This window comes from Parasteatoda tepidariorum, chromosome 3, assembly GCF_982258835.1.
Source record: "Parasteatoda tepidariorum strain Cologne lab strain chromosome 3, Ptep-v5.0, whole genome shotgun sequence".
NCBI lineage: Eukaryota > Metazoa > Arthropoda > Arachnida > Araneae > Theridiidae > Parasteatoda > Parasteatoda tepidariorum.
Genome location: NC_141757.1, coordinates 80295461 through 80318325, shown reverse-complemented (window position 1 = coordinate 80318325; position 22865 = coordinate 80295461). Strand labels below are relative to the sequence as shown.

The 22865-nt window shown below is 27.4% G+C and overlaps 2 protein-coding genes across 8 annotated transcripts in view; one reads left to right on the top strand and one right to left on the bottom strand.

The window, feature by feature from the left end:
- Positions 1–359: 359 nt before the first annotated feature.
- LOC107450902 (mitogen-activated protein kinase kinase kinase 7) lies at positions 360–20177 on the bottom strand. 5 transcript variants are annotated; one of them, XM_016066839.4, is made up of 17 exons: positions 20041–20177; positions 17534–17643; positions 15876–15986; positions 15718–15786; positions 15584–15629; positions 14390–14522; positions 13231–13355; positions 13015–13146; positions 11736–11793; positions 11143–11261; positions 9362–9459; positions 7052–7199; positions 3689–3814; positions 2290–2360; positions 2091–2203; positions 840–921; positions 360–758 (listed from the first exon to the last, which is right to left on the bottom strand). In XM_016066839.4, the coding sequence occupies exons 2-17, from the start codon at positions 17591–17593 to the stop codon at positions 639–641; spliced, it is 1611 nt and encodes a 536-aa protein (XP_015922325.2). In that variant the 5' UTR covers positions 17594–17643; positions 20041–20177; the 3' UTR covers positions 360–638. The 5 variants fall into 5 exon arrangements, with proteins under 5 accessions (XP_015922325.2, XP_015922326.2, XP_015922327.2 ...); XM_016066840.4 differs by lacking the exon at positions 20041–20177 and adding an exon at positions 19793–19929; XM_016066841.4 differs by lacking the exon at positions 20041–20177 and adding an exon at positions 19741–19896 and having other exon boundaries at positions 459–758.
- Prp39 (pre-mRNA processing factor 39) overlaps positions 20044–22865 on the top strand; it is a 26798-nt gene continuing 23976 nt past the window's right edge. The window contains exon 1 of one of the 3 annotated variants that reach the window (XM_087160301.1): positions 20044–20157. The gene's annotated coding sequence lies outside the window, so the exon portion shown is untranslated. Of the gene's footprint in view, positions 20521–22865 lie in introns of all 3 variants that reach the window. The other 2 variants (XM_016066837.5, XM_071182092.2) reach the window with 2 other exon arrangements.

Below are 22865 nucleotides of genomic sequence, written 5' to 3'. Positions count from 1 at the left end.
GTAATCTTGTACAAAAATTGTCCAATTTGCTTGAAAAGTTGTCAAGATTTAGCGAGAACATTAAAGGGTCCAAACTTTGGACCGCTCTCCTGACCAAACTATGGGGACCATAATTCCCAGATTAGGTCTACTCCCTATATTTTGGGGGTCAGAAATCCGAATTTGTTCATAAAATGGTAAGTTAATTTAGAGAAATCCCGTTTTTGTGTCTAATTTTGTAACTGAAAACATTGTCTGCACTAATTAATTAGCTTATTTGAAGTCACCTCCTCAAATCATTAAGATTGAGTCCTAGAACATTAAGATTCGAATATTATATTATAACTTATTCGAGGGGGTCCGTTTATTCTTTTGCACAATATCGATATAAAAAATGTAATAAGGAAATAGATATTTCAAAATTATCATAGATAAGTTATTATTTTTTAAATTATTGTTATTGATGCCAAAATCATTAATTTTTGTAAAATCTAATTAACACTAACAGATAAAAATAACACAAAGCACCCATTAAACAGTAATAAGAGGACACACCTGTAACCAACTAAGAAGGCTGCCAAAATGCTCGGTTAAGAATGTGCATCACTTAAAATATGTATTCATAATATATATATAAGCAATACAATTACGAAACTGTCTTAGACTAACACCCAATCCTCTCCATTAGCTTTATCTGAACTGTTACTTCTCTGCCTTTGTTTGCTTCGGATGATTTCTAACTGAGTTTTCAAATTTTGTCGCAGTTGTAAAAGGCTATCCTGCATTACAATAAGAAACATTAAGAGTGACATAGAGAGTGAATCGTTTAAGTAAAATATATAAATAACATTCATGCTTACATTTTCTTTTTTAAGTTGAATAAATTCGTCAATATAAGAGTTGGAATTATCACCCTCCTTTAATTGGGCTTCATAATCATTCCTAGAAATAGAAAAAGTCACATTAAAATGCTATGAAATATATCACTTATCAAAATCATTAAAGTATAAAATGAATCTTTGGAAAAATCAGTTTGATTTATTCCTTTTAATTATGAATAGACAATATATTTATTACAATATGTAGGGAATTAAAAATAAGACAGGATCAATAGTTTAGATTTTGGGATTAGCACAAAGTCTTATGCCTAAACAATTCTAAACTTAGCATAACAGTTTGAGTTTTTTTTTCTCAACTTTATTTATATATCTATTTAGTTACAGTCATTTAAAATGGATAAGATACAGTATAAAAAATGTTAAGTAATATAAAATCACACCAAGAAGTTTAATTTTATCTAAAATGCATATTTAACATTACTGAACACTTTTATAAAAAAAGAAATTAAGTTAAAATATAAGCAACAAATTAACATTTAAAAGAAATGAAAAGAATAAGTAGTATTTATGCATTTTATTTGATTTTTTAAGACATTAATATTTAAACTGGAATCCATACAACAACTTCTAGAATTGAATGAATCTACAACATATGCATTCAACAAACTGAGTGCTTTACTCTCACACATAAAGACTTTAAAATTTAGAGTGAAAAATATTATGTGATATTAACAGGTAGATTTCCTTTTCTGGCGGGTGGTACACTTTTATTCCTTACTAAACATAGAGAATATATGAAATAAGATACGTAAAATTTTGGAACAAGTTCATTTAATGAAATTTTGAACATGAAATTATTAAAAAAAAAGTAATTACAAAATTAAATTCATGTAATTAATTAAACACGAAATTCATCAACATATTCAACACAATTCATAAAAATATTAAACAGAAAACTAGTAAATTGTTTAAGTTATTAAAAGCAATTATAAATTAAAACAGAAAGGAAAAAATATGAGACCCTATTTGAATAGTGGTTCATTATCACTTTTGTTCATTTTTGGAAAAACAGAGTTTTAAAGTCTGGGTGTATTTTTTTCTCCCTCCCGCAACCTGATTTGTGGGGCTCTTCCTTAAGATAAACTAGAGGTGTATTAGTTATGAAATAAAAATGGCAATGTTTTGCATTAACATGAAAATGAAGCTAATTGCCCTTTCTAATAGATGAGGTTAAGCCACAATTCAAATAAGCTCTTCATATAATTAATTTACTTTTTTTCAGTCAGCAATGTAATTTCATTGAGTTGTCGGAACAATTCACGGGCAAGATCTAGATGCTTTTCATAAATTTCTACAGATTCTGGACATTGAGCAGGTGGAAGTGGCTGTTAAGATAAAAATAAATTAAAAAATTTAAACATTTTTCACACATTAATAAAAATTGCAGGACTTAATAAAATTATTATCTTACTTGAAGTTTTGGTTCCAACAAGAAAAAATAATTTCCTGAATATGATATATTATTCATCATCTCCTCAGAAACTAAAAATAAATAATTGAACAGAAAATGTTATATACATAAAAAGGAAAACATTTTTTTAACTATTCATATTATCAAGAACTATGTTTAACAAAAAGTTACAGTAAGTAACAATCCTACAAAAATACACACAATTAACACCTGACCTAAGAGGGAAAAAACTGACTAATAGCTATTTAAAGAAATTAAAGTTGGAAAGTCGAAAAGAAAGAGCTTAAAAAAAATGTTTGAGAAAAAAAATTATCCATATTACATTACAAGAGATAATGTATATCAGAAATGCTTTTAAAAATGCAGCGATATCATAAAAATGCCTATAAAAAACAAAGATTTCATAATGATTCACAAAAGCAAAACAGAAAAAAAAAACTAATCTTAATTTTTAAAAAAAAATTTTAAAGCTAAACATGACAGTTTTCCAATTACCGCAATTTTAAAAAAAAGCGACGATTAAAGTCTAATAGAGACCCTCTTAGTTGTAGAGTCAGAATAAAAACCTCTATTAAAACCTAGGTTTTTTTGAAGAAGACAAAGCTAGATAGAAACTTAAACAAAAATCGTTCTTATTTCTTAAACTATAAATTTAACGCTATAAATCTTAATTTAACTTTTTCACATTGCTGTATTTTAAGAAAAAAGTGACTATAAATTAAATGATTAGAAACACTCTTTAAAAGGTGCTGTCAAAATAAAAATGCTGATAAAAAGAAAAGTTAAAGAGAAACAGAAATTTCTTTTTTTAATTCTGAAATGTAACTTTAACATTGAGAATCAAAGTATCTATTTAACCATACAAGAAAAAGTGACAATAAAAGAATAAAGTCAATTCGAAACGTTCTGTTACATGCTTTGCTTTAGTTAAAACAGAAAAGCAAACAAAAATGAAACAAAACAAAAAAATTCTCAATTATTAAAACACAAAGTGTTAAAAAAATGGTAAAATTCATGAATATAATGAGAAAAATCAAATAAAAAAATCAGAGGTTATAAAGTTTATGGTTCAGTATTAAGTAATCTAGTTTCAAATCTTCCCATTTTGCTTTTCCATGCGTCTTTCAGAACATAAATTAACAAGTTTTAGGAACTTAACGAATATGTGTAAAAACCATTTAAAAAGAAATACGATTTTAGATTATTCTCTACGAAGTCTATTAAAATTTCTCCAAAAAACTTGCTCCAAAATAATTTTCCTTTATCGAATATTTGGCCAACCGAATATTCAGCAAAAGGGGACGAATTCCGAATAGTGGCCGAATATTCGTTACATCCCTAATTTAAATTAGCATTTATGACAAGTGATTAAACTTCAAAGGACAAAGATATCACTTACAATTGTTTTTTACACTTTCTTCACTTAAAACTGGAATTTGAAAATATTCTAAATCTTTAGGAAAACTACTCAAGACCTCCGGTGCTTTAAGATGTGGTGAATCACATGATCCAGATCTCCTATGACCTAAAAATAATTTTAAAAAATATATTAATTTGATCACATAAGTAGCATGAAGATCATACAACCTTAAAAAATACAATTTTTATATTTATACAGACGTGCCAACCTAGCAAAATTAACATTCAGGAGTTTCCCTAACAAGAATTCAGGAGATTTCAGGAGGGGTAAAAAAAGGTGCATGGTATGCAACATTTAGCACTTCTAAGGAATTTTAAGTAAAAAATTTATTAAATATAAGAATGCAAGAAATTTTACACACTAATAGAGCAATAATTGTTTAAAAATATTAAATGGAAATAAAATAATTAAACACAGATTTAGCAACACAAAACTATATTAGGTAGATACTCTTTAAATAAATACCATTTCCTTAATAAAACATTATTCAAAAACCCTTGACACTGTAATAAAAATGCACAAAAACTTCTAAAAAATAAACAAATTGAATAACTATTTTATTTTAAAAAACCATACTAATGTATAAAAATACTAATGTCTGTACAATAAAGAACCAATTATCCGGGATGCTCGGGACCATCGCTATCCCGGATGTCTTAATTTCCCGGTTTCCTGGATCGACCAAAAAGTGTCGTTAATCGATGTTTTATCAAACCCAAATTACAAGGAAAAAATTTAAACACATTTTAAAGTAAGAGAAAAAAGAAAAGCACTCCTAAATCTAAAAAGGAAAAAAATTGTAGTAAAATAAAATTTAAAAAAATAAAAAAATTTGCAAGTTTAGACAAGAAAAACAAGTTTAAAAAATAATTACGATTCCTAAATCAACTAATAAACAAAATCAATGATTAAATAACGCAATATATTTCATGGGGGGGGGGCGAAAATAAAAGGAAAACCTATTAATCTAAATAAAAACACTTGAAAATTATCGAACCGAAACGATAGTTAAAAAACGACACTAGCATAAATATTAAAACCTAGAACAAGGCAAGATCAACGGACTTTAAAAAAAAAAAAAAAAAAATAATGAAAAAATTTGGTAATACAAATAATTTTATTGAGTGCAAAATTTATCATGAAAAAGAAAAAAAAGAAAGTGGAATCAGAAAAACGAAACTGCAATCTGCTTCATAAAATAATTGTATGCTTAAATTAATAAACAATTCTCCTTTTTTTTATTTTTATAAAAACGCGATTTTTAATTAAAGTAGGTGTGATTCCACATCAAGAAAAACTTGCGAATGATACCGCACTTCAAAAGAAAAACATTTTATTTTCATTAATCGATGTCAAATAGATAAATATATTTTTCTCTTTCATCTTCTGTTCACTGATATGCATGTGCAATGCATTTTCCCCACCCCCTCGTAAATCAAACAGCAAACGAAATCATCATGCCACTCCTTTGAGTTTAACGACCTAAAAGAGAATAAAGATCTAAAATCTTCAAGGTCGCGGAAGAAATGACGTTTCTCTGGGTAAACGGGGAAAAAAATTCTTCCCTTCCTCACATTTTCCTCTACTCAACTTCAAGGATTAGTCCAGTTTCCGCTTTTTTTTCATATCGTTTTAGTTCAAAATGGCGGGAGAACCGAGCAAATTTTTTTTCCGGATTATCTGGATACCAGATAAATGGTTCTCTACTGTATGCATGAAAAAAAGAGTTGCAGACTTAGCTCTCCGCTATTAAGTCTTGCTAAAGTCATTGGTACATGATTTGTTGAAATTGATCCATACTTCCGTTTCGACTTAAGACATCCTTGAAAAAAAAAATTTTTTTTTTTTTTAAATATACGAAGACTAAACGAATAATTGATATCACGTTGCTAATTTACGAGCTTGTTGCCAATCGTGGAAAAATACGCATTAAAAACTATAAAAACAGCAAGATACAATATCAATTCCAACTATCGAGAGTACGAGTTTCCCCACTTCTGAACGGACGTCACTCGATAACGACATGTGACGTCATTGCATTCAACTCCACACGAAAGAAGAGGAAGATTTCACCCGCCCCCAGTGTAAGGGGGCGGGTGAAATAGGAGTGTTAAGAGGTAACGTTGAAGAGGGGGGAAAATAAAGCATGTTCAGCTAAGCTTCAGGCAGATGGTAGTTTGATAAGAGGGGATGGAATTCAAGCTGAAAGAAAAACTTACTTTCGCGGAAAAATTAGGTAATTTTGAGTTTGGCCGTCGATCGCAGTAAAATTCGGGAGTTTTTCAAATCAATTCCGGAGGGCGGGAGAATAACTCAAAATTCGGGAGACTCCCGCAAAATGCGGGAGAGTTGGCACGTCTGTTTATATATATAAAATGCGATAAAGTGGCATTTTTCAGATATCTGGTAATAAAAAAAGAAGAAAAAAAAATTACAACTGAAGAATTTTATATTTTCAAGAGTAAGGTACTTGGAAACAAATTTAGTAAGCCCAAAACTTTAAAAATCTCTGTAAACAGTTTTTCATTTTACTCTGTAATCAGTTTTTCATTTATGTCAAAAAGACAAAAAAAATATGACAAAAAAGTTTCAAACTTAACCACACCAAAAGTAATTAAAAATTTAAATTAAATAAGACCTGTTGCTCATTTTTAGATATGTAAGCCCAAAAGCCGAATTATATTATCTATGATATGCAACAAGACTCTAGGTAATTTCAGATGTCCTGCAGGTATCATCAAAAGTTAAGAAACAACTGTCACAAGTTAAAGTGAGGAATCATTTTATTTTCCAAATGAATTTTGCAAAAAAAGAATAAATAGTAAGATATCACTTTATATTTGCCATTATAATGAAACAATTCACACCTTTTAGACATAAATTGCTCTGCACAGATTTAGATTGTTTGGCAACGTTTACAGTTTTGAGCACTTTTTGCTTTAAGAAGAGTACATGGTTACAGAAAAAAAATAAAAAGTATGTCTATCGCTAATACTTTTAGCTAAACTGAACTGTGCAGCACAAAAAAAAAAATATCATGACAGAATTTAATTTAAAAACTAATGACTGCATCAACAATATTTTCATATCAAAATATTCTCTTAACATTTATCTATAACTGGGCAGAGCTTTAGATTTCAAATAGTTTTAGTGTTACAGGAGAAGCGCTTGCGGCCAAAATATAAAACAGTAGCGATGTCAATAACACAGAAATTTTTATAACAAATAGAGACAGTTGTGAGTTTTTGAAATGTGGAAAATTTTTGGAAACATAAAAGATAATAAACTAGAAAACTTATTAACATTTAAAGGAAGTTATGGGGGGGGGGAATTAAAACTAACCTAAATTAGCAGGCAATTTCATATCTGAATTAGAAAAATCGGCTGATCGCCGCTTCTTCATATCTTTTGCATACTTCTCTCCAGCATTTTCGACACATAAGAATTTACTATCAACAAAGCTAGACAATGGAGATCCAGGTATATCCTCCTAAAGATAAAAAACTTAAACTATAATACAGTTATTATGATTTTATAAGGAAAATAATATTGATTATACATTATGGATTTAACACTTAGGGAATTTAACTATAAGTAAATGTTTATTATACACGTTGAAGTATTTTAGTGATTTATGTTTAATCAATTGATTGAATTGTATAAAAAATTTTCAATTTAATGTGTCTTTCCATTAATAAAGTTCATTTTTGCTTGAATAAAAATCTTTTGTTGAAAAATAATACAGACTAATTTAGAAAAGATTACTCAAAAGAACTGTTAAAATATTTCATGTATTAAGACAAAAACATGGAGAATTAAAAACATGACCAACATAATTACAATAAAAATATGAACTACAAGCAAACTAAAATAATCGATTTCATAATGTATAATAGTTTTTGTATTTATTTTGTAAGGTTTTCTCACAATGCAAATCTTGAAATATAATTCAAGTTAAACTGTGGCAAGAAATATGCATTACAAGTTTAACTAAAATGTTCGATTTCATGACGTATAATTTTTTTTGTGTTTATTATTTTGTAAGGTTTTTTCACAATGCAAATTTTACGCAATGCTATGACGGATAACTGATTTTTCCAGTTTTCTGAATCGTTACAAAAGGGCGTTTTTTTCTTGTCAAACTCAACTAAAAAAATATATATACAGTGTAACGTCCCATATCCGGACGTCCCTTTTCCGGAAGGGTCAATTTCCCGGACACTTTTTAACAATCAAAATAAACAAACATTTCTTCATCTTCCCCACTCTCTTAAAAAAAAAAAAAAAAAAAAAGTATTTTGACAGGTTTTTTCCTTTCTTAGCTTCTAGTGATCTATGCATTAAACCCATAAATCAACAGAAAAGAGAACAGAAGATCTACCAAGACCCTACCGTTAGTAACGCTCCTCCTCTGGAATGCAGGAAAGGGGGGGGGGAGATTTTTTTTCAAAAGAGCACAATTGAGTCCCCTCCCCCTTCTTTCCTGTGCAGCTGGCTAGTAAAAGAGGCATTTCCTGGAACCTTTTTGATAAAGTGTTAGGGAAAGAAGTACTGTGAAAAAGGGTAAACACAGCAAACGTTAAAGTGGAGGGGGAATCCCCTTTAGTCACACAAGAAAAAATAAAGAGAACCCAATCAGCATGCCATGCCTTTATGCTTGATTGATAGCCAATGACAGGAGAGAAAGTAAGAACTTGTCACTTCCCCCCCTTCAACTTGAATGACAAGTAAGATGGAAATGAATTTTGCTTCTTCACCTACCCACCTTAATGAATGAATGACGGGAATTTCCCCTTCTTGCTTGAAACGTTCTAGTTCAAAATGGCGGAGAGAGGAATTAATATTTTCATAACTGTAAATTTTTTTAGTTTCCTATATTTATTTTTATAATAGCAATAATTATTTTTTTTTTAAATATTTTGTTTTTGATTGATTAGATGTCATTCTAATACTAAAACATTATTGCAAGAAAAATAATGTTATTTAATTTCTGCTTCTTAGATTCAGATCATTTTAATCTCTGTTTACCTTGGGGGTCTATTATACGGAAAAATCGATTATCCGGACTTCGGAAAGTCCCGCCGATTCTGTATACGCGACTTTCCACTGTATATATATATACTTAGAATAATTTTAAAAAACTCGTACTTCTTTTGACAGTGTAGGAAACTAATGATTACTTCTAAAGTTATGGTAAACATCTTTTAAAAAAGAAAGAAGAATTCTGAAATCTTTTGAGGAAAATGATTTTTTTTTTTTTAAATGGCTGGAAAATGTATCGAATTTCGTTCCAGTTTTCTGACATTCTGATTTCCGGATAAGAGGTTCTGTACTGTATAATTCAAATTTTACTGTGACAGGGTACACAATGGGCAGGTTAAGCTTGAAACCATGGACTGAAGTTTAACTTCGCAGCTTTAGGGCAGGGCAACGAAAATGTACTAAACATTGTTTTATAGCTGATATAGTGAATGAAATTTTTAAAAAGATTAAGAAATGAAACATTTTTCAATTTCATAGACTTTTGAATCACTTTTTAACAATTTCATAGACTTTTGAATCACTTAAAAGTAAAATAAAGCAAAAAACTTTCTGCCTAAATAAGATGAGAAATTTTAAAAGATTTCTTGAGGGAAAAAAAGGCATTAATACCAGTTTTTGTGGAAGAACAGTTTTATAACCAGAACTGCCAGTCTCCGGTTTTGGAGCAGAACTTGTGGTAGGGGTAGATTCTTCGCTAACACTAATTTCTAAATTGAATGGATTAAATTAGATTAGTGAATTAAGATATACAAAAATTTATAATTCTGATTAATATGAAAACACTTAAAATATAATTTTAGGTATGCAAAAAATGAAATAACTTGAAATGTTCTTCCCATCTATACATTTTGTAAAAGTATGAAAATTTTAAGTGAAAGTTTTACAAAATTTTTAAAAAAGTTTTAGTTACTTTTCTTATCATTTTAATTAAAAATACTTAATCTTTTGAACGTTAGTCTCGACTTTTTTTAAAAATTTTTACTGAATGTTTCCAGGCATGAAAAAAAGTTTTTATTTTCTAGGGAGGTTTAAGTTTTTATTATTAGTACTGCTTAGCGAGGATATTATAATATAATTTGGAAGATTAATGAAAAATAAAGCAAAATTATAAACACTATTATAAACAAAAAAAAATTAAAATTCTAAATTTTAATTAAAAATTTATAGTTTGCTAATACAAAATATTTTTTTGTAGTTGAAAAGCATGCCGAAAAAATAATTTAATATAAAAAATAATTATGCTTAAAAACATTTTGATAAAATTGCAAACAATTCTAAATTAAATATTCATATAATTAAAGTTTAAAAAAAAATTAAAAAAGCATTACTTAATTGAAAGAAAAAACACACAAATAATTTGTCATAAATGCGTTAATCCTACAATATTAAATCTATTCATGTCAGAAATAGAAGGGAAAAAAAGTAAATTTAAAAGTAAATCAAAAGTAAATTTAAAACCAATATACTGCTTTACAAAATTACCCATTTTTTAAACCACTGTCCTTTAGAGTGATTCGATGAAAGTGAATAGAAAGGCATAGCATAATTATGAAATTTGATATATAATTCATATGATAACTCTTTTAATCTTATAGCGTAAGATTTTCCTTCTAACATTAATCTGCCTAGAAAATTTCTAGTTAGAATAGTTAGAGAATTTGTTTTATGATGACAAAGAATGTACTTCTAAAAATTGAAAGTGTTTAAATCAAGAAAAAACTCATAAGTTTAAAACGAACATAAAAAAAAGAAAAAAGGAATGGGTGAAGCATGTATGCGAGGCTAGAATTAAATGAGAAAGAAACACATTACTCTTTTAATTTTTACATTATAATTAAAATATTCCTTCCCACTATAACCTTACATTTCAAATTCCCTTTTCATTTTTATGTGTAAAAAAATGAATCTATTATAGTGTACTTCAAAATTTCAAATAATATATTAAATAAAGAAGGTTTAAAAGAAGAAAAAAAACTCTAAAAGGTTTGGAAAAATAACATGTAGATATAGTTAGGAAGCTAAACATAAAAAAATGAAGCAGGTAAAAACTAGTAATCGGAATCATACTACACATTAACATAGTATTAATACAGTTAATTTCTTAGGTACATTATTAAGGTTTCCAGTCTGGAAAAATATCAATTTAAAATTAACTTTTAGGTAGAAGGAAAGGTGCCGCATTCAGTCATATTTCCCATCTTTGTTGCAATTTGAGTACTCCTAATTTAATATTACTAAATATTTTAACCTGCAAGTGAGGGAAGAATCAAACCAGAGAAAAACAATTATGTTCTAAAATTATTTTTAAAACAAAGAAACATTTTACAAATTGATTATAAATTTTAACACTAAATTAAGTGCATATACATAAAACAATAAGAGATATTTACCTTGTGGTGGTAAAAACGTGATAGGTTTATCAGCTCCTTCCATAAATTGAAATATTTTAGCTAGTTCATTTTGTACTTGTGTCATAGACGGCCTTGTAACTGCATCTTTGTCCCAACATCTGAAATAAAATTTTCATACACAAAATTAGGAAATATTAAAAATTAATAATTAAAATTGAAAATATAACTACTAGGAGAGCAGGGAGAATAAATTAAATATCCATATAAAAAAAAGTTGAATAAATATTTTTATAATTAAAATAGCATTTAAATCATTAGAAAATGAATTAGAAAATTTACTAATCCTCGTTAAACAGCTTTACAATTATTCCTTTTAATATTTATTTCTTCTTAATTTAAAAAAAAAAATAATAATAATAACCACTACTCTCTACTGGGTAGCTGTATTGAAGATTTAATACTTTAAGCCAATGTTGATAGACAACAACAGTGTCATAAAAATGAGATCAATAAATAAAATTTAACAGGGACACCTTCAGGTTACAGTTAGTTAACTCTAAGTTAGTGTAACTGGCAACTGGTAGAAAATTTAAAAATTAAACATTAAAAAGTATGAGATAATTTTTATTTACCTTGTCATAAGACTCTCGATAGGTTTTGGGCATCCTTTTATTAATGGTGGTCTTTTGCCTAAAATATAAATATTTATAAAAAAAAAAAAAACATTTAAAATAAAATACATTCAAATAATTATATAAAGAGGCTGCCTAATTTTTTTTTTAAATTGAAACAGAGTTGTTAAGATTCAAATAATGATTAAAATTGCAATTTAAATCACTTGATTTTTATTTTTAAAAAATCATTGATTTATATTAATTGAAATTTAAACCTTTAGATTTTTTTAAAAAATTATAAATTCATACTAACTGTGATTTTTTTAAGAAAAAATTATGATTAAAGGCAATTGATTTTTTAGAAATATATTACAAGATCGAAAATATTTTCATAAATTATTCTTTAGGGTATGTTTTTTATTCTCATTTCATTGATAATGAAGGTTTCATCCAAAGGAATAATGAATGTGTAAAATATTATATTTCAAAATAGACTAATAAATAAGTATTATTAGATACTAAATGTGAATAGAATAATGTTAAACCATTAAATTATGATTCTCCATTACTTTCATGTAAAATAATTTACTGGTAACAAACATAGTTTAACTATACCCATTTAATTTTATGCATATGATTTATACCCATTTAACTTTATGCTTCGCTAAATAAATCATAATTATAGTAGTAGATAATACAAGTATTGTTCATGATTTAATATCAATTAAAATGTCCCCAATAATAAAAAAAGAAACTCTCCCCAGGTTTTTGTCAGATTTCAACAGTTTTTGATACTTAATGACAGGTTTTTGGTGCGTCATGCAAAAAAACAGTTTTTGACATCAAAGACCCAATCATTCAACCCAAACATCACTTATTTTCTCTCAAAGTAATTCAAATTTTCATTGATGATATAGGCATTTAACTGTACTTCATTGAAAAAGTAATTTTAATAAATGAAGTACAAGTGAGCCTCATTAGCATAAATACATTTTATGTAAACTTCTTATTAAGTGAACTAATTTCTGATTCTTCATTCTTACATTTTTATTAATTTCTACATAATTCTTCATTGTGAGGGAAAAAAAGAACATCCGTAAGAGACTGTTCTGAAATCATTAAAAATACAGAGTAGTTTTTAACAAATTATAAAATAACACAAAATAGAGGGACTATTAAAATAACTATATAGCAAAAGATCCTTTTGTTTTGCTAGATTGCTAGATGCTTTGTTTTGATTAAAACTAGAAATCAATATTTAACAAAAACAGACAACAGCATATGGATAGTTAATTACCATTATGTACAGCCCACATGATACCAAAAGCAGTAGCACCTTCACCATCATGGAAAGGTTTTTTTCTAGTCAGAACTTCCCATAAAATAATGGCCCAGCTAAAAACATCACATTTCTCACTATATGTAGAGCCTACAAATAAACATCAAACAATAAGTCTTTAAAATTTCAATATTATAAAAATGATAAACTAAATATAAAAAATCATTATTTTACCCTCAAAGACTTCAGGTGCCATCCAAGCTGCACTGCCTTTACTATTAGTCATATTTGTGTGTATATCACAAGCTGTACCAAAATCACAGATTTTCAAAACAGTTCCGCCATTTATTAACAAGAGACTGGAAAAAAGACAATAAGTAAAAAGCCATTGAGTAATTTTCACACAAAAAAAAATATCACTTCATATCTGCAATATATTTATTTATTATGACTACACTAGCACATTTCAATATTCCATGATATACAATAGAATCATTTACAAGTTTTTTTACTTGTTAAAAAGTCATATTAAATCCAAAAATGTATGGCTACTAAATAAAGGCTAATGTAATTACTTCTCTATAAAACTAAAATTATAAATTCAGATATTAGCCTCCTAATGAAAGGTCAATTTTCAAGAAAACGGTCATAAAAGTGCCTATTTTTTGACATCTAGTTAAAAATAAACTGACATCTAGTTTAAAATAAACTAACTACCTACAATTACCTTAAAAATATCCTGATACTGCCATCTGGTGAGTAAAATGAGAAGTAAAATGTTTTTCAGGCAAAAGAAATGAATTAGTTTTATTCTTATTGGTGCATTACTACTGAACACTCCAGCACTGAAATTTCACAGGAGAAAGAAATAGAGGACGAAACCTCACCATGTCATTTTCACCGGAGTGAGAAGGAAGGGGTTAAAAGAATCTAATCTATTTATTTATATGTTAATAAAGATACTTTACTAATTGTTAGTTTGCAAAAAAAGAAACTATTGAAAGACACATATCAGACTTCTATCATCATGACAAAAACACAAATCTACAAGTTTCAGTAGATTGTTTCATCTATCACAAGAAAAGAAATTGTGAGCAAGCAACACCATTTTATCTAATAATGAAGAATGTTAGTTTGCAAGAAAGCAAACTATTGAATAACACACATAATATTTATCAGACCTCTTAAAATATACCATAATAAAGTCACAAGCCTACAAGTTTCAGAAGATTGTTTCATCTATCACAAGAAAAGAAATTGAGACCTAGCAACATCGAATGATGAAGAAACAGTCTTTTGAATTGCATAGCTTTGTGTGTCATTTAACTTTCATTCACTTAAGGAAGTACACTAAACATTTAGTGTTTACTTTAGTTATAAAGAAATTATTTACTTAGGTGGTTTAAGGTCACGATGAATAAGAGGTGGCTTCATGTTATGAAGGTATGCAACACCATTTGCAGTTTGGAGAAGCCAACTAATAGCATGAGCAGCTGTGTATACCACTTGTTTCATACAGTGCAGAACTAAAATGTAATCAATTTACTCAAATATAAAAATCATTTTATAACATTTCTTTAAAACAAAAAAATATTAATATCAACATTTATTTTTCTTATTGTTAATTCTAACACCAGTAACAAAATTAATGTTACAAATATTCAGAGAAATTAAATATCTATTGGATTAATAGTTAGTTTGCAGAGCAAAATTATTTTTTATTCAAATAAAAATTTTTAACCAGTTTTGACACGGTCTGGAAGTTAAAATAAAAACATATTGAATATTTTTAATGTAAAAATTAACTTACAATTCAAAAATCATTTTTAAAGATCAATTTAAAGATCTATCAACCTTGTAAGTAACCTTGCATGTAATATACAATTTTTGGTCATTAACATGATTCTAATAAATGTTAAATATAGTTTATCAAGTTTTTTCTTCCTTTAGTTGTAGTTTTTATTTCTTTTTTTATTAAATAAGATACATTAACTGAATATTTTACTTGACCTCTACGAAATTAAAAGCAACCAAATAGGGTAATACTTATTTAGACATAAGAATTCTTGTTCCATTCATTAATTAATTAAAAATATTGCATAAACATTAAAAATTTATTTTTATTTGTATATGCTGACATAAGTGATTAAGTCGACATAAATTTTTGTTGCATGAAATATAATACTGTGCTTTTCATTCAATATTGATTAACTCTCTAAGTGTTAAGGTTTGGAGAAATTTGCCTGCTTATTTTTTTTCAATTGGTACATAGAGAGAAAGTAGTTTGCTTTTTCAGAAAGCAACTAGGTTATAAATTGTGAAAATCTCAAATTAAATGCTCAGAAAGTTAAAAACAAAAACTAATACTATATCTTTAAATAAAAAGTATAAATAACTAGGAGGAACTTTAATATTTTAGTTTTTTGCATAAAATATGTTCAATGTTGAATAGATTTAATTAAAAAAGACTTGATAAAGAACAACATAAACAATGATTTTTAAATAAAAATTATTAATATACATTAAATTTGATTGTAAATAATAATTTCTATGAGTAAGAAAGAATCAGTTAAAAAAATAAACTTACCATTGTACAAAGAACCGCCTTCAGCATACTCCATAACTAAACATACCTTTAAAAAAAAATTATCCTAAATTAAAACTGCAATTTAAAGTGACAGATAAATGAATCTTATTATTTTTTTTTTTAAATTTACTTACTGGAGTTTTTGTACAGGCTCCATACAACTTAACAATATTTGGATGATTAACTCTTGACAGCTGTTGCACCTTAAAAAATCAGAAAACTCCTTTTAGGAATCATGATCTTTTTATATCATTACATTATATAGAATCGAAAACTGTATTCTTAGTATTACCTCAACAATAAAAGCCTTTTTTTCTTGTTCAGTTTCTATCATTTTTATAGCAACAACTAAATTTCGCCATTTTCCTTTGCGAACAGTTCCGAAGGAGCCTTTTCCAACGACCTGTTGAAAATAAATCATTTAAGTATTTAAGCAGTTTTTATCTGCATTGGTTATGCTCATTTTAATTTAGTTAATAATTATGAATTTCAAACAAAGGATCCTTTGTGCAGAAAATGAAGTGTTTCTGCTATTTTAGAAATAGGAACAAAATTGACTTGTACAAGTATCAAAAAATATTTTACGCACTAAAATTATAAATATATGAATATATACTGTAAGTACATGTCATTTTGACTTAATTTTATTTAAGGATCGACCCAGTTTTGAGTAGTGCAGTCGTGAAAGCTCATATTTTTTAATAGAAGCTTAAATTCTTTATTGAGCTTTATAGAGAATGAATTTTCTAGGAAATGCGAGAGTGAAACCCAGTCTTGATTTTTAAGCCTTTTTTTTTTATTGATTTGAATGCCATTTATTCAGTTAATAATTCTCTAACTAATATTCAAATGTTTTTTGTTTGTTTTTTTTTTACTCCATTGTACTTTCCATACATTTTTCTACAATCCATTGTAATTTTAAGTTCTTAAGTCTTATAGTTTTTGCATAGCATAATAAAATATAAAATAGAGCAAAAAAAAGAGAAAATTTTCAAAAAAAAAAAAAAAAAAAAAAAAAAAAACAAATAAACACTTAAAATTTAAATAACTTTTGAATAATAAATTTTAAAAAAAATTGTTTTCTTTAAAAAAAAAAAAAAAAAAAGCTTGTGTTGATTAATAATTCTTAAACTAAACATCAAAAGTGAAATTTTTTTAATTCCATTATAATCCTTGTACATTTTTCAATACCAAATCGCAATTTAAAATTTCTTAATGTTATAATTTTTACACAACAATACACGTAATGTAAGTTTGAAATCTGATCAAAAAGGCTGTGCTTATGAATCTTTCATATAGAGAGATATTTATTTATGTGATCAAAAGTTGCAGAGGCATTTATTTACATTTTTAAATGTATGAACATTTTTAAAAATTCTGAGTTTTAAGAAGTTAACATAAATTTTTTGTTTTTAATGTTTATTTAACTAACATATAAAAATCTTGCTATGTATACATTAAATTAAGAGCAATTTTTACAATCATCTCTGACTGGCTGTGTTATGGTCAAAACCAAATTTGAATTTATGAACATCATCATCACCTAACAAGGTATGGCCAAGCGAGTCTATGAATACTGAGCTATAGATTGACTCAGTAAATTGTGGTACCAGGCAAATAAACTATTATAACCTGCACATTATTAACATAAAAGCAAGCATTAAAATTATTTTAATAAATGTGATATTTACTGACTTTTTAAACCTTTTATTTCTATACAGAAAAACATGATCGAGCTAAATATGATTACTTATGATAATAATTTGTAAGATTACTGCATAGTGATAACTTGATGAACATTTAATATCAGAATAAGTAAACAAAGTATAAAATAAAGTACACATAAAAGAATTTAAGTATAAAATAAAAAAAAAGATCATCTCACTAATTTTTTTTTCAATTTCTAATATGTAGTATAAATCAAACACAAATGATTTTAAAAAAATTTACCCCTTGTAGCTTTATTTCACGAAAGTCAATCTCCTCCACAAAAGGATTTGTAGCAGCCATCTTTTCTTGAGAGTTTACAACTCAATGAAGCCACATGAGGATTTTAAAATCTGAAAGAAAAGTTATATCTATACAACAAATTAAAGACAAATATACATGAAAAGACTTGGGCAAACATTCATACAAGGTTGGCAATAGAGCTGACAAGTTTCTTCCCAGGCAAAAAAACAGTTTTAATCATGGATAAAACTGCTGAGTTAAATACTGCCACAAAATTACATTTATAGGTATAAATATTATTATTCACAACTTAATTAACACATTCAATGTAGTAATTAAGGTCAAATATTAATTTTTTTACATATACAAACTAATTTATGTTGAAAAGAGAATGTCTAGAAATAATTTATTACGTTATATCGTTTCATATTATGGCGAAATGTAATTATTGTCCCATCACCAGGGCCGGATTAACCTATAGGCACACTAGGCACGTGCCTAGGGCCTACGAAAAACTTGGGAGAAAAAAATTTGTTAACAAAAATAATTTAGCTTTAAAAACAACAAGTGTATTTTGCACAAAATTATGAAGATACAAATAAAAATATAATATTTTTCGGTAATAAATTATTTTGCAGAATCTTATGATCTAATATATTACTTTTTTGCGATTTTTGGATTCAACGAAATCTTGTATTATGCTGTCGAATTCCAAACTAAGCATTTTATTAAAATAGTATTAAATCATTTTTTTACTATTAGTAAACATTTAACCTACCTTGCAAATTTATTTATAAATAATTTCAAAAGATTTACTTTTGACAATGTTAATTTCCTTCACTTAGTTATCATAGTAGTATCATGAAAACTATGAAGCTATTTGTAGTATAAATATTTCTGGTAATTAATCTCACTATCAATTTCGCTGTTTTTTTTTTGCTGGTTTGTTGTTGTATTGTTGACGTGAAGTGTTTACATAGTTATCGATTGAACTAATCATAATGGTATTATCGATATCAACTGCAATATCGGCAGTATGTCAGTATTGCAGATAAAGTTCGATAAACAAATTTGTACATTAAAATCCATATTAATAAAAATGTAAAAAAAAATATGCAAGAAAATTTTAGCATATATTTTGAAAAGAGGGGAGGAGTGGGGGAAGGTGGGGAGGGCTCAAAAACCGCTATGCCTCGGGCCTACAAAAGGTATAATACGGCTCTGTGCCTAGGGCCTACGAAAGGTATAATCCGGCTCTGCACATCACTTAAATATTTTAAAAGGAAAGGGAAAAAATCAATATGTAAATGAAAGAAAATATTTTAAATAATATTTAACTGAAAATTTAATTAATACTTTAAAAAAAATAGAATATAACTATAATTTTAAAGAAATATTAAGAATTTTAACTCTTTAGTGTAAAAACAACTTAGTATAACTTAAAATTTTTTACATTACGTTAAGATCATATTTGGTATGCAAACACAGTGATTTAAAACCAAACTCTTGTTTGTTATTTTATAATGCATTTTGGTCTACCAAGTAATGACAATAAACTAGAAAAACACCTTTGTTTTTTTAATTTCAAAATATTTTTTCCTTAACCACACCATTTGCTCTATAGGAATTAAAAATATAATAGATATTGTTTGCTTACATTTTAAAACATAATTGGTCAATTTTATCTAAATTTTTGATGCTTTAGAAATTGGAACAAATTGGCCTTGGTGGCATTTTTTAAATTACATATAATTAAAATTTCTTTTTATCTTATGCATGCAAACAATAAAACTTTTCATCAAAATAACCTAGTAAAATTTTTATTTGAGTAGAAGTTTATTCTTGTTCTTATTGCCTTTTTTTTGTTTTTGTTCTGAAGTTAAGAAATGTCAACAATCGAAACTGAAGTTGCAAATTTCTATAATGCGTTAAAATTATTATTTTTCTTTTCAATAAAATTCTTATTCATACTAACACTTCTTTTTTTACCTAAATTAGGCGATTTTTTAAACTGATACCTGGAAAACTAGTCTTGTGATTGATCTAAGGTAAAACTTGTCATTATCACGAAATAGTAACGAAAACACAGCTAATCAATAAAATAAGTTAGTTCAAACGTTCTTTAGATACTGATTTTTACTTGAGATAGACAACAAATACAATTAAAATGAGCAAAAAAGAAAAAAATTTCCCAAGTCTAAGTTTACTGTTATGTGTTAAAAACAAAATTTCTTCAGAGATCCTAAAAGGGACACGAACCTCGTTCCATTTCTATTCCAACCTTAAGAGTTAATAAAAATTTATGGCTGATAGCTTTTTATCTCTTGCTTTAAATAAAGATGAGGGAAAAATTTGATTCCTATAAATAAATATGAACTCTGGCATTATACACAAATATTGAATTAAAAATAACTGTTAAATTTCAATTAAAACTGAAACACTTTTAAAAATTATCAGAATAAGAAATTATTAAAACTCGATTTTTTTATTAAGGATAATAAACTTACACAAATTCACATCAGGCGATTGAAATAGAAACTGTTCATTTGTTGTTAATACCTTGCATACGACGTGCACATAGCTCGTGTTGGTAGTTGACAGCTTTGTTAGAGTATACTAGAAAGGTTTATTCAGTTTATTGCATTCACTCTGTTCAAAACGTTTTTTCTTGATTCAGGAGCTTTTTTCTTGTTCAACCGTTGAAACACAAACATAGGAACTGCTATTATAATACTTTTACGAACATAATTTTAATCTTACTTTTACCATTTCCTTGAATGGCAACTGATTCGGATTACTGATTGGCGAAAGTAGAAGACCCCGGCAATTAATTCGTTTTTATTTGTTTATAAAATATATATCGTATTAAAATTAATATATTTATTAACTATTGAAATTTTCTAGTTTTAAGACTGGTCAATTCTTCGACTGAAATTGGATCATCAACTCATTATTTATAAAATATTTTGGACAAATTTTGAGTTGTGGTAAGTAGGCTTACATGCGAAAATAATTAAATCACGAAAGATGTAGTTTTTATTTAAATATTGAGATTGATTCTCATGTTAATTTCCGTCTTTGTTTCAATGATACTTAGATTTTCTCATTGTTCACATCTCAGACTATATCATCTTTTAAGATATGTTTATGTGTTCCATATTTCTTAGTTTTCATATTATACAATCGACTCCCGTCTTCCAAACGGAAACTGACATTATAATTGGAAGTAGTTATATCGTCTGCGCACGTAAATATCCTACATATTTACTCGCAACGTAGAAGTATTCGAATAATTTTGATTCTTAACATACTTTTTTTAAATTTTTCCATACCTGTTAATATGATAAACAAAAAATATTTGCTGGATACAAGTACTTTTTTTAGCATAAATTCAGAGACATGTTAACAATTTACACTAACATCTCACTAAAATAAGGAGTGAGGTTTTCAAATAAGAAAAATATAATTATTTTATTAAACTTTTGAAAAGAAATTGAAGATAGGATATTTAACCTGTTAAATTCATGTAGGACAACATGCTGATTTCTGCAGAACATTATGATATTGTCTTTATGCTATCAATATTATTAAAAAATGCTATACTTCACTAACATTTTAGAAATAGATCAACTGTTTACTAGGTAGATCTACTCTTCTCTCATTTCATGGTAACTGAGGATATTTATTAGGGGAGATATCTATTACTGATATGTGGCAGAATAATAGCCATGTCTTGGCAACTCCCAGGCAGCAACCCGTGAGTAACTAAGTATATCTTGTAGCCTGCTCAAGGCAAATTTTTCCCATGTTTTTTTTTTTTTTTAATTTCTCATTTAAAGATAATTTGATGCCCTGGTGGGCTGATCATGATATGGAAATATTCCCATTTAGTTCTGCAGCAATAGAAGAAAATGGTAGTTTCAATAGTTACAGAAAAAGTTTTCCCATTCAAATGTCTCATCAAATGCATGTTGAAGTGATTTTTTTAAAAATTAGAAGAAAAATAATGAACCGAAATATACTGGGGTGAAAATTTCACTTCGGATGTTATCATGGGTATTAAAATATAATTGTATCTATGGAATACCTGACTATTGTTTAGTACTTCGCATTATCGTGAAAGTTTTGAGTTTTATATGGCATGTTTTCATTTTCGGACAACTTATAATATTTGTCGAAGTAATATTCTCACACTAGTGATGCTTAATTTTAGTGACATATATACATTATGACAAGGAAAATTTTGTAAGCTCAAAATTTTAAAACTTAGCTTTTTATTATTGAAATATATTACTAAATTTTAAAATTATCTTAATATGGCATGAGAAAAAATCTGTAGATAATGGAAATTAAGTCTGCCTTTTTCTATGTTTTTTTTTCCTTCTCTCCTTAATGACTTTATCATACGAGAGAAAAATAAGTGCAACCGTAAGTGTAACTGCAAGTGTAAGTGACACTCTAAGCGCAATTCCTCCGTTCGGAGTTGCCGATAGGGTTGCTTAATTGCCTGAACGGTTGCATGTAATTGGGTTACCATATTTTGTTATTTATCTTTACTTTTGGCTCATATTTAATTTTATCATATGATTCTATTATATCATAGTTTCTCAACGATGTTCGTAAAGGGAGGAGAAAGAAATCACAGACGCTGTAGAATATTGATTGATTTTGATTTAATTTTTTACATTTGTATTTCTGTTAAGTCTTTTTTTCAGCAGCAAATTAAAATTCTGAAAACTTTATTTCCCCATTAGTGAAGTAGCATAGTATGAAAAGGATTATGATTTCTACCTCATAATATGAGATGATATTAAGATATCATTGAATTTCATGCTGTGTCCCTAAAAAGATAAGGGGGTGAAAGGGGGATGGACTTAAATACTATCTAGAATTTTGACGATTTTTTTTATCTTGATGTGAATGACTAAAGTATAAAACATGGTGTGTAGCGTTTTTAAAAAGTGCTTAAAGGTGCTTATTTTCGATTTTCATTTTTTAAAGGCCCTTAAAGGTGCTTTTCTTAATAAGTGTTTTTAAAAAGTGCCTTATTTTCCCTTTTCGAAAATGAGATTTATGAAAGCGAATGTCGATTTTCGTCACATATTATGTAAAAACGTGCTTTTCACATTTTTCTATTTCACGTTTTCAGAATTCATTGGTCCCGCAGTGAACTGATCGTTAAGACACGGTTCCCAGCAGATCACCGAAGTCAAGCATCACTGGCTACGGTCAGTGTGCGGGTGGGTGACCACTTGGATCAGTCTGCGTAGGGACCGAGGGTGTGCGGTATTATTTATATATATTTACTATCTAACATGCTAGCTAGGCAAGT

Coding starts and splice junctions, on each gene's coding strand:
- LOC107450902 (XM_016066839.4), bottom strand. CDS start 17,593: ATGGCTGCTACAAATCCTTTTGTGGAGGAGATTGACTTTCGTGAAATA. Junction 11,262..11,735: donor ATCGAGAGTCTTATGACAAG/GTAAATAAAAAT, acceptor ATTTTATTTCAG/ATGTTGGGACAAAGATGCAG. Junction 7,200..9,361: donor CTGTTCTTCCACAAAAACTG/GTATTAATGCCT, acceptor TTTTATCTTTAG/GAGGATATACCTGGATCTCC.